This window comes from Danio aesculapii, chromosome 3, assembly GCF_903798145.1.
Source record: "Danio aesculapii chromosome 3, fDanAes4.1, whole genome shotgun sequence".
NCBI classification, from domain to species: Eukaryota; Metazoa; Chordata; class Actinopteri; order Cypriniformes; family Danionidae; genus Danio; species Danio aesculapii.
In genome coordinates, this window is record NC_079437.1 from 56693313 (window position 1) to 56705209 (window position 11897).

Sequence of the window (11897 nt, forward strand, 5' to 3'; positions counted from 1 at the left end):
GCGCCCTAACATGTAAATAACAGCAGCCGCGGTGGTTTGTTTTGTGTCGCACAGCCTCAACAAACAGACGATAAACCGGCATATATTGACAGAGAACCTCGCTATATGTCCTGCGTTTAGGAAAATACGACAAGAAGAAGAATTTAGCAGTACATTCTTAAATATAACGCGTGATTTTGAAGCTGTTTGAGTGTCAGTTAGCATACAGCTATGATAGAGACTAGCTGGGGGAGTTTGAGGTTGACACGTTTATGACGTAAATGCAGTTGATCAGACACGATCTTCGTTTAGTTCCTCACAACTGATTAATAATTTAGTGATTGATCATTTACTGTTGAACAGGCATGAGAGTGTTCCGCGTGTTTATGTGTCGTTAGCCGAGGTGAGCTGAGAGGAAGGTTAGCATGACACAGCACTGAATCCTGGAGCGAATGTTGCTCAATAAAACACACAAACACACGGGAGCTTCATCAATATCTGCTGGGGGATCCACAGACATGCTAACTGAGAACAGGTGAGTTGGTGATCACTTCATCAGAATCACACACATGTCTAGTAAACGAAGTTTTAGTTGTCCACCACCGGTCAAAAGTCTTTTCGTGTTTTTCATATAAGAAAAAACCTCTGCTAATTAACGTTAGGCCTGTCACAATATCTATTTTTTGTTGTACAATATATTGCACCAAAACATATTGCGATAAACGATGTTTTTGTCATTTTAAGACTTATTCAATATATAATGCCAGAATATAATAGCATCATAATGCAAGAACACATAATATTTGATTCTTAAGAATATTTTTTTTAATATTCTAATTTAATAATTAGGCACTGGAATCAGAATGTGAAAACGTATATCCTAAACCAGTGTTTCCCAACCCTGTTCCTGAAGGCACACCAACAGTCCACATTTTCAACCTCTCCCTAATCAAACACACCTGAATCAACTTATCATAGCATCAGAAGAGACTCCAACACCTGAAGTTAATGGGTCAGAAAAGGGAGACGTCCAAAATATGTACTGTTGGTGTGCCTCCAGGAACAGGGTTGGGAAACACTGTCCTAAACATCTACTAAACTAAAAATCATTTATTCATTTTCGTTTGCCTAATCAGGGGTCGCCACAGCGTAATGAACCGTCAACTAGGGCCGCACAATATATCGTTTCAGCATCGATATCACAATGTACGCATCTGCAATAGTCACATCGCAAGATATGCAATGTTGAGTCTGAAATACAGTTGACCAGGAGTTACAGAACACATGTGATTTGTAGAGTTCACATGTGTTTTTAAGGCCTGTGATTTCACGAGAGTTTGGAACATTTGAGCACAAAAATGTATGATGTTTGGGGGTGTTACAAAGATTTATTTTATTTAATTATTTATACAGGATTAATATGATTTATGCAACAAAAAAGTTTTTCGTACTTAGAATTTTTGTCTTGTTTCTAGTCCAAATATCTACATTTCAAAGTCAAAACAAGATTATTTTACCTACCTCATTGGCAGATGATTTAGTTTGTTTTGAGGGAGGAAAAAACTATTAATTTCTTCTTAAGGTAAAAACAAAATATTTTTACTTGATCTAAGAATTTTTAGATATTTAGACTAGAAGCAGGACAAAGGAAGAAACACATTTTTTTGCATTGTGATTTATTTTTATTTTTTTTGCGGTATGTTATTATAGCCGTTTCCACTGTCAAGAGCAGTGGTGTAGTCCTTGCTATACACACGCATACTCAGTATGCCTACTTTTTTTCCACGAGCTGTTTGGGTATTACCACTTGTGAGGATCAATAATTGTATATACCCTCGGTATACTCACTTATTTTTCTGATTAAACTTCCCTAATTTTAGTGTATTATTTAAAATTCTTACTTATTCATATATTGTGTACATTTTTCTTTGTTTGCCCCAAATGGATCTGTTCCTGATCTGCCCTAAAATGAAAATCCTAAAATCACCCCTGGAAAAGGGAACGACAGTATATATAACACTAAAAACAATGAGGCAAAGACTACTCATAAATCGCGTAACAATATGCAATGTAAAAGGGTAACTACTAGTATATAATAGCGACAACAGAAGACAGACTCCTAATAGTTTGGTTTAAAACAAACATGCATGAATGTAACAATTAAACATAATGGCTGATTGAAGTTTAAAGGAACCTATTAAATGTAAAGTAATAGGCCAGTAAAGAAAGTAAGTTAAAAAGCTATATATATATATATATATATATATATATATATATATATATATATATATATATATATATATATATATATATATATATATATATATATATATATATATATATATATATATGTAGCTAATGAATCAAAGAAACATTGACTTTCGTCGTTTCTTTGCCTACTTTTATTTAAAACTTGGGTCGGGTGTAATAGTACACCACCTTTTTTTTTTAGGACTACACCACTGGTCAAGAGGTACCAAAAAGTGAACCGTACCACACCACTTTTTGGATACCCTTTCCAAAGAGTACCTAGCACAACAAAAGGTTACCAAAAGGTGGGGCTAGACGCGCAGCTTAACGCCATTGGTACCCTTTTGTTGTGCTAGGTACCCTTTGGAAAGTGTACCCAAAAAGTGGTATGGTACGGTTCACTTTTTGGTACCTTTTGACAGTGGAAACAGCTATAAAAGCATACCGAACCGTACCACTTATTAGAATTGGCCATTAAGCGACAGTCCTCAAAATGTCACAATTAGGATTAAAACATGAAGTCCGTTTCAAAGAGTTATAAAACCTTATTTGTGGAGAATTTTGAGCTAAAATCTCACATACACACTCCAGGGACATCAGAGACTTATTTTGCATCTCATAAATAGGGGCATAATGTGACCCTTTTAAATATTCAATGAAGAGTTGTATATAATAATACAATTTTAAATATAATTTGTGAATCAACAGTGTAATAAATTGACACATGTCCGTGGTGTGTAAGTGATAAGATGCTCCTTTTTTTGTATTGTTGCAATGCTCATCTTTACCCTGTGATGCTGTTATAAAGGAAGCGTCAGCGAGCTGAAGGAGATGATGAAGATGCTCAGATGCCACAGGCTAAAAGACTGAGCTCAGCCCTCCAGAGCTCCGAGACAGCCAGAGAATCATGGGAGTCTGAGGTGGGAAATACTACACTTCACATTATTGAATTCTGTCCATCTGAACATCTTTGTCTAATGAACTATTTTTTTTTCACAAGTATTGAGCCCAAATAAAAAGACTGAGGTTTTGAAATGTATTTTTATATTTAAAGTTTGAATATTTGGAAAGGTAAGACTTAAAGAAATATTAGTACTGCAACTTTTAGCACAAAATAATTGTATTTTTTATATATATATATATATATATATATATATATATATATATATATATATATATATATATATATATATATATATATATATATATATATATTTTCCAAATGCTGTTTAAAGGAGTGCTGATTTTTAATTCATAAGAAAATTTGTAATTTTGCAATAACATTTTAGTATTTTTATTATCTAATTTTTTTACGTCTTTGCTTTGACAGTACATATTATTTTACAAGTTATTTTGCAAGATACTATACTATAGTAATGTAGTATTCAGCTTAAAGTACGATTGAAAAGGCTTAACTAGCATAATTTAGTTAACTAGGAAAATTAAATTAATTAGGTTATTATTTCTGGGAAGTCATAGAAACATTGTCATGAATTTTTCTTTGACTATTGGAACAACTGGGGGTCCAAAAAAATAGCTTTTGTGGTGACAGTGCACTTTTCTCCTACGTCTGCTTTTGAAAACACTATTGGTTGGGTCTGTAAGTCAGTGGTTCATAGGTGTTCTGTATGACAAGTCCAGCTTTCTCCTGGACATGTACAAAAAGGATGTTTATCTGAAGCATACAACAAACACATCCTAAGTAAGGATAACGAAAATGTAGGTTGCGCCGTCTAGTGGATTTATCATCTGAAAACATTTAACATTCTGCAATTTAAGAAAACGCATGCAATTACAAAAAATGCCTGCAAATTAAGAAAAGATCAGTTCATCCTCACAACGCAAACACGCTAAAAAACGTGCTGCATTTTCACACAACACAAGCAAATTAATAAAACATGATGCATTTTCTTACAACGCAAACAATTTTGCGAAAGCAATTTACTCACAACGCTTGCAAAAACAATGAGATATGAGATAACGCCGCTATGCCATGATTATTGCTCAGTGAAGTTGTAGGTGATCTTTGAAAGGTGAGTTTTTTGTTTGTTTATTTTAACATTCTGATTCCTTTGTCTTTTGTATTTTAATAGCCCAAATAACCATAATCTAAATAGCTGGGTGCCCTTGAAACATTTGCGTTGTGTTCTGTTGTTTTTGAAAGTGTTGTGAGTATTGCAGCACGTTTTTGTCAATTGTTTGTGTTGTGAGAAAATGCAGCACGTTTTTTTTAATGTGTTTTAGTTGTGAGGATTTGCAGCATGTGTGCTGTCAAACAGATGAAAATCTTTTCTCAATTTGCTGGCGTTTTTTGTAATTGCATGTGTTTTCTTGAATTTCAGCACGTTAAGTTCTCTCTGCCACTGTGCAGATTCCGATAAGTGAGCTCAGGGTATCGGCCGATACCGAGCACTGAACTGATACCTGAGTGTGTATCTGTAGAAACAATTGTCTATACCAGTGTTTCCCAACCCTGTTCCTGGAGGCACACCAACAGTACATATTTTGTATGTCTCCCTTATTCGTGTCAGGTTTTGGGGTCTTTGCTAACGTTCTGCTAAGTTGATTCAGGTGTGTTTGATTAGGGAGAGGTTGAAAATGTGTACTTTTGGTGTGCCTTCAGGAACAGGATTGGGAAACACTGGTCTATACTACTACTAGCCCTTTATAAATTGACAGAGTTAATTTAGTAACGAATTTCAGATTCACAAATATTTTGGCGGCACCCCATTTGAAATGTTTAACCACATCCAGAGCGATGTATTTTTAATGTTGTTGTCTGAGGCATGTATTTCCTATTTCCCATAACCTTTTTCTATTCCCAATACCAAGTCCGATACATGAGCTCAGGGTTATCGGCCGATACAGAGTGCTGAACTGATACCTGAGTGTGTATCTGTAGAAACAATTGTCTATACAACTACTAGCCCTGTATAAATTGACAGAATTAATTTATCGTGTGCTTCAGTCTTATCCATTTAATAAAACATGACCAAAGGCATAGTTTTATCATCTGATATTTTTATTATCAGACATTCAAGAGTAATATTATTTACTGTACTTTACTAAAACAAGTTCAGTCACAAATCAAAAACTGTACACAGACATTATTCCAATTCAAGTCTTACAGTGTAACGATAAACAAGTCAGTGCAAAATATAAAGAAATATAAAGAATTAATATGAATAATATAGAAAAACAACATCTTTAAACCTTTAAATTCAGAAACCTTTTTAATAAATAAAATAGTGAGTTGTGTGTATCTGAAACATACAACAAAACACGTCCTCAGTAACGTATTTCAGATTCACAAATATTTAGACGGCACCTCATTTGAAACATGCAACCACATCCAGAGCGATGTATTTTTAATGTTGTAGTCTGAGGCATGTATTTTCTAGGAGTGTTCCCATAACCTTTTTCCATTCCCAATACTGAGTCCGATACATGAGCTCAGGGTCCGGTACCTGAGTTGTGTATCTGTAGCAACAATTGTCTATACTACTACTCGTTGTATAAATTGACAGAATTAATTTATGGTGTGCTTCAGACTTATCCATTTAATAAAACATGAACAAATACATAGTCAATTCGAATATTTTTATAATACAACATTTTAATTATCAGATGTTCAACAGTAATATTAGAAACAAGTTCAGTCATATGGAAATCATTCCATTCAAGCCTTACAGTGTAACGTAGACAAAAAATAAAGAAATATGAAGTGGACGAAGAAGAACTGACTCTGGAAATGCAGCGTTAAGCAAACATAGCAGGCATATGTCTCACTTAAAAAGATATCAGATCGGTTTATAGTTTCAAATACTCGCTGATACCGATGCAAGAAGTTTTGCAGTATCGGCGAGTATTTCCGAAAGTATCGGTATCGAACTAACCCTAGTTTTTTTCCAATGAGCCTGCGCTGATCATACATCATATGCATCACTGCATTAGCAATAGGGCTGAGCGATATGGCAAAAATGCAATCTCGGTTCATATATTTCGATATTAGTTGTTAACGCTTCCAGATTTTAAAGAGAATCCCAACAATGACTGAAGCCACAAAAATTAGCGGGTCCAATAAATGGCATCAGCCATTTTGGATTGCTTCTAGATTTGTTCTAGATTCCCATAGTTGCACATTTCTGCTGTGTGATTGGCTCTTAGATCAATATAGAGTAAAAAAAAAAGTCCAGAGCTTATCATTGTTATCGACATACATGTCGCGATTCTATGTTATATTGTTTTTCAGCCCAGTCCTAATGAGCAAACATTTGAAATGTCTCTAGCATGTGGTAACGTGTTGTTTTGCGGTGGTCTGCAGTCCTCCAGCAGCGAGAGCAGTTGGATCAGCAGTCCCGATCACGCCGCAGGGAGCACTCATTGCGGAGGCGATGTTATCGGGCCTCCTGGCGGCCCCGGCCCCTGCAGTCCCCACAGTGCCTCCAAGCCATCGGGCCCCATGGACCTGCTGTCCTACCAGCACATCAACCGAGTCCTGAGAGAAGCTCATTTCCACAGCTTACAGAGCCGATCTCAGGCCAAGCACAGGTGATTTCAGGGAGCGCCTGAAGCCCACAGCAACCCCTAAACACAGGGTAAAACCTCTCCATCTGCATCTCCATTCAGACCCGCTCCTCCTATCTTTCTCACGTTGATTCTTCATCAGATGGTAAACATGCCCTGGTACTGTACTCTCGACTAACTAGAGCACAAAAGTGTTCGTTGTAAGCAATAACGGCTTGACGATGCAAACTTTTGTGACGCTAACACTGTGTATTTTACTCTTGAGAATAGCTGTACAGTTTAGTGGGGATTTGCACTTGGGGGTGTGTTATAATGTCAATCAGATATCGATGTGGACCATATAGCAGTTTAGATTTGAACAGAATATTCCAGTAGTCCATTGCTGTAATGAATGCACACAGAAGCCAGTTAACACACACACACACACACACACCATCTGAAGACTGTGGTGTTTTCAGTTTATCCCTCTCTCTTTTCGACCATAGCTAAAGCTGGTTGCTCCTTCATGGCTTCAGGCCGAGCTTTTCTTGTGTGCTCTTCAAACTCAGATAGCATTTTAAAGAAATGTTTGTTTATTTTACTATACCCTTTTTGTATTGAAAGATGTACATTGCATTTTACATTCAGATCATCTACATTTCTAAATAAAGATGGATGTTCTTACGCAGAATCGGTGTGGTTAGCTTTGATGCATGTTCAGGATCAGACTATTCAGTATCACTTTATAATAACTGCACTATGAACCATTTACTATGCATTAGCAAATAGGGAATTCATTATCTGTTGAGCATTAACTCTACAGTACTAAAAGTTAGTAAGCAGTTTATAACTGCAGATACAAATACCGAAATGAATACGATTCATTTTTCATTATTAAATAAAGTATTGCATTATTTACAAACTAGTTATTTTCAGAATAGTTTTTTTTTTTAAGTTCATTTAGAATGCATTAATAAATGATTAATAAACTAAATTAGCATTTTATAATTCTTATTATTCATGCATATATTAATAGTTAATTTGTATGTTAATAAATGCTTTATTAACTCAACTTCATCCAGTTTTGTGACCTAATCCGAATTGAGGACTATTTATGCTTTATAAATTACTTATAAATGTAATTTATGAAAACTTATAAATCAAGACACTTCTATACAGCTTGAAGTGACATTTAAAGGCTTAACTAGGTTAACTAGGCAGGTTAGGGTAATTAGGCAAGCTATTGTATAATGATGGTTTGTTCTGTAGACTATCGAAAACAATTAGCTTAAAGGGGCTAATAATTTTGTCCCTAAAATGTTTTTTAAAAAATTAAAAACTGCTTTTATTCTAGCCGAAATAAAACTAATAGGAGTTTCTCCAGACGAAAAAATATTATCAGACATACTGTGAAAATTTACTTGCTCTGTTAAACATTTGGGAAATATTTAAAAAAGAAAAAACAATTCAAAGGGTGGCTAATAATTCTGACTTCAACTGTATATATTTCTTTCTGGGTACTTGAAGTGCTACTTTTTATCCTCAAGTTGTATTTACTGCTAAATGAATGTAAATACAGTTATAGTTTTGTATTAGTAGGCTTTGAGAGGGTAACTTTAAAAATGTGTTACACATTTTACAGTCCAAATGACCAATTAAAAAAATTATTCAGTATCTCAATCGCTAAAATATAAAAGTAATGTATTCTGATTAGTTTTGGATTTCTTTAAGTCACATATGTAAATAAAGTCAAGAAGACAAGTACATATAAACTATGCAGCTAAATGCTTTGCTAATATGAAACCACGGACATGTTTCTTAAACAGGAAAATAGAGAAAACAAGTTCATTTTTCTTGTTGTTCTTTAGCAAATATATTAAAACAGAAATTTTACACAACAGAAATGTCTCTTCAACAGGACAATAGATAATACCCGCATGCACGAGCAGCGGTGATTCACTGCGTTCTGAGGAGATTGTTGCGTCATTTGCGCATGTGCCAGCAGGTGGCTCACGTGAGTCATCACTGGCTACTGAACCACGAATGACTTTATGATCATCGAGTAGCACTCACACTTTTTTCCCCAAAATGTAAGTGTAATCTAATTACTCCGCTTTCTAATGTAACTGTATTTATTTATTTATTTATTTATTTTTATTGCACAAACAGGAACATACATACAACAACACAATATAAAAAGGTGAACCTAAAAAACTGTCAATGGCAAAAAATAAATAAAAAAATCCACAAAGCTTCCTGAAGGACCACCAGCTCTACACATTTTCCATGTCTTCTTAACCAAACACACCTGAATCAGATCACCAGCTCATTAGCAGAGACTGAAAGACCTGTAACTGGTGAGAGAGATAAAGGAGACATCCAAAACGTGCAGTGTTGGTGGTCCTTCACGAACATGGTTGAGAAACACTGATGTAAAGGATTTTTACATCCTATGGTTTTAAGAATTAACAGGGAAATCACAAAAACTATTATAATAATTGATGCATATCTCATATTTTTTGCTTTTCAACAATTTCACAGTAGAAATAAGTCAAAATCGTTACAAAAAATAGTTAATGTGGCAAATTTCTCTTTGTGTATGTGAATTTTTGCCAATAAAATAAAGAGAGTAACAATATGTTCAAGACTTTTGTTGGATTTGTTTTCATGATTAAAAATAACATCTTTTAATGCATAATAATAACTTGAGTTTTGTCATTTTAAAATAGTTTCTTGAAGGTTCTAGCAAAATATGTTTACAACATCACATTCTGAAAATAAATGACAGTCTCTCTGTATCTGTCTTACAGAAGCTACAGATGTCCTCCATTTCAATGTACTTTGATAATAAAGATTTTACTGGATACATTTTAAATGTATTTTAATATAAAATGTATTTTCCTTAATTTTATTGTTAGTAGTTGTTAGTTAATAATTATAAATTAATTTTGCTTATATTACAAATGTGTTTGTTATTACATTTTTTTTATCAGTCATAACGAAATAAAGTGAAGGAACTATGACGTCACCTTGTAGGCCAATCAGCTAGTTTAAATCTGGTTCCCTTGATAAAATCCCCATAGGATTTTCCCTATAGACGTGTAAGATTTGAGATACCACATATACTTTGATGCTGGAAACACATAGACAATAGGCTCCACACCGCATCAGGTGGGAATGCGGGAAAGCCAGCTCCTCTCCTTTCCTTCATTTACATTTGAAGCATCCCTGTAACCCCCTCTCTTCACTTACACTCTCTTCGAATGGTCATTTCAAGAGTTTGCACTTAGATCTTGTTTGACAACTGTTAGCAGGTTTGGCATGCTGTCCCAGGAGAGAACCCTGAGCTCGGAGATAGTTGAGCCCAGGGATCCCGCCTGGTCCATAGAGCATATGAGGGGAGTACGAGATCAGGTGGTTCAAATAAATGAGAATAATGTACAATAACAAATCTAAGAGAATATTCAATCATAATCTAAAATAATATTAAAAAAAATAAAAAAATCTTATCAATGTTTTATAATTGGAGTCAGATAAAATGAGGATAAATATATTAATCTCATACTAATATTGGAGTCAGATATGAGTTAAGTTTAAAGTAAATCAACATTGTGCACTGGAAAGACCGAACATGCAGTGAACCTTCGTCCACCAGTAGACACTGTTGTTGGACTAACTGGCTGGACCTTACAGACTTTTCGAAGATTGCTAATACTAAGCTCTGTCTTCTAACATTGTTCATTACACTTACATGTTTTGTCGCATATGCTATACATTTTAAGGAGGAGTGTAAAAAGTTATGACATACAGTTAAATGTGTTTTGAAGGGAAAAAACAACAACAAAAAATCATTTATCATATTAAAGTGAGTTATTATTTAGATATTTTTACAAATCTATAAACATTTGTATTACTGAAAGCAGGGAAGAGACAGACGCTGGTAAGCAGTATCTTCATAAAATAGTTTTATTAAAATAAATGATCAACAAATTAATCTGTCATGAAGGTCACAAGTGAAGGAATTATCTACACGTGATATGAATTCCCAATTTGAAAAATACCACAAACTATAAAATACTATTTATGAAAATACTTAATCAGACAAATCCAAATGCCCAGCACAAGCGGGCTGCGTTCCAGACCAGTTCAGCTTGATGACATCGCCTGTCAACTTGATAGCAACCGTCTTAAAGAATTACAACTGATTTAAAAAATCAAGAGTGAGATGTAACTGATAGGGTTGGGTGATGTTGACCAATTTGGCATCATACATTGTCTACTGTGAAACATTGCGATGGACGATGGCATCATCGTCATAGGCGGCAAATGAATTATTAAAAGATAAAAGATAAGTTAAACACAAACTACCAACTGTTAAATCACTTTTTTTCCGCAGGACTCTGGCATGAATAGGCAGAGTGGTCTGTGCCGGTATAATTGCGTTGACAAACTGGAGTGTATCATGTGTGTAAATGTATAGAGTGTATTGTTTATGTATAGAATGTATCATGTGTGCATATGTACGGAGTGTATCCTGTATGGAGTATCATGTGTGCATATGTATAAAATGTATAGAGTGTATCGTGTGCATATGTATGAAGTGTATTATGTGTCGATGTATTTGTGTAGTATGTATAGTATAGTATTCATCAACTTCCAGTAGCTCAGCGGGTAAGTGACGCACCAGAGACCCGGGTTCTATCCCCGACGCTGACATGTCTGCATATGTATGGAGTGTATCATATGTGTATATGTATGGAGTATCATATGTGCATTTGTACTATATAGAGTGTGTCATGTGTGTATGTGTATATGTATAGTGTTTGTGTATATGTATGGAGTGTATCATGTGTGCATATGTATGGAGTGTATCATTTGTGTATATGTACTCTATAGAGGGTGTCATGTGTGTATATGTATGAAATGTATCTTGTGTGTAAATGTATAGAGTGTATCATGTGTGTATATGCATGGAGTGTATATGTATAGTGTATATGTATAAAATGTGTATAGTTCTATCCCCGACGCTGACATGTCTGCATATGTATGGAGTGTGTAAATGTATGAGTGTATCATGTGTGTATATGTATTGAAATGTATCATATGTGTATATGTACTGTATAGAGTGTGTCGTGTGTATATGTATGAAGTGTATCATGTCT

At 34.7% G+C, this 11897-nt stretch overlaps 1 protein-coding gene across 1 annotated transcript; it reads left to right on the forward strand.

Annotated features, from left to right (window-relative positions):
- Positions 1-7426, forward strand: LOC130221703 (protein FAM104A). The gene is made up of 3 exons (XM_056454281.1): positions 1-514; positions 3038-3149; positions 6554-7426. Exons 1-3 carry the CDS (start codon positions 432-434, stop codon positions 6782-6784), a joined length of 426 nt encoding a protein of 141 aa, XP_056310256.1. The 5' UTR covers positions 1-431; the 3' UTR covers positions 6785-7426.
- Positions 7427-11897: the final 4471 nt, after the last annotated feature.

What these genes read in the sequence shown, in the direction of transcription:
- LOC130221703 (XM_056454281.1), top strand. Translation starts at nt 432, where the DNA reads ATGTTGCTCAATAAAACACACAAACACACGGGAGCTTCATCAATATCT. An exon ending in GACATGCTAACTGAGAACAG is followed by an intron (nt 515 to 3,037) that starts GTGAGTTGGTGA and finishes GCTGTTATAAAG; the next exon opens with GAAGCGTCAGCGAGCTGAAG. An exon ending in GAGAATCATGGGAGTCTGAG is followed by an intron (nt 3,150 to 6,553) that starts GTGGGAAATACT and finishes GGTGGTCTGCAG; the next exon opens with TCCTCCAGCAGCGAGAGCAG.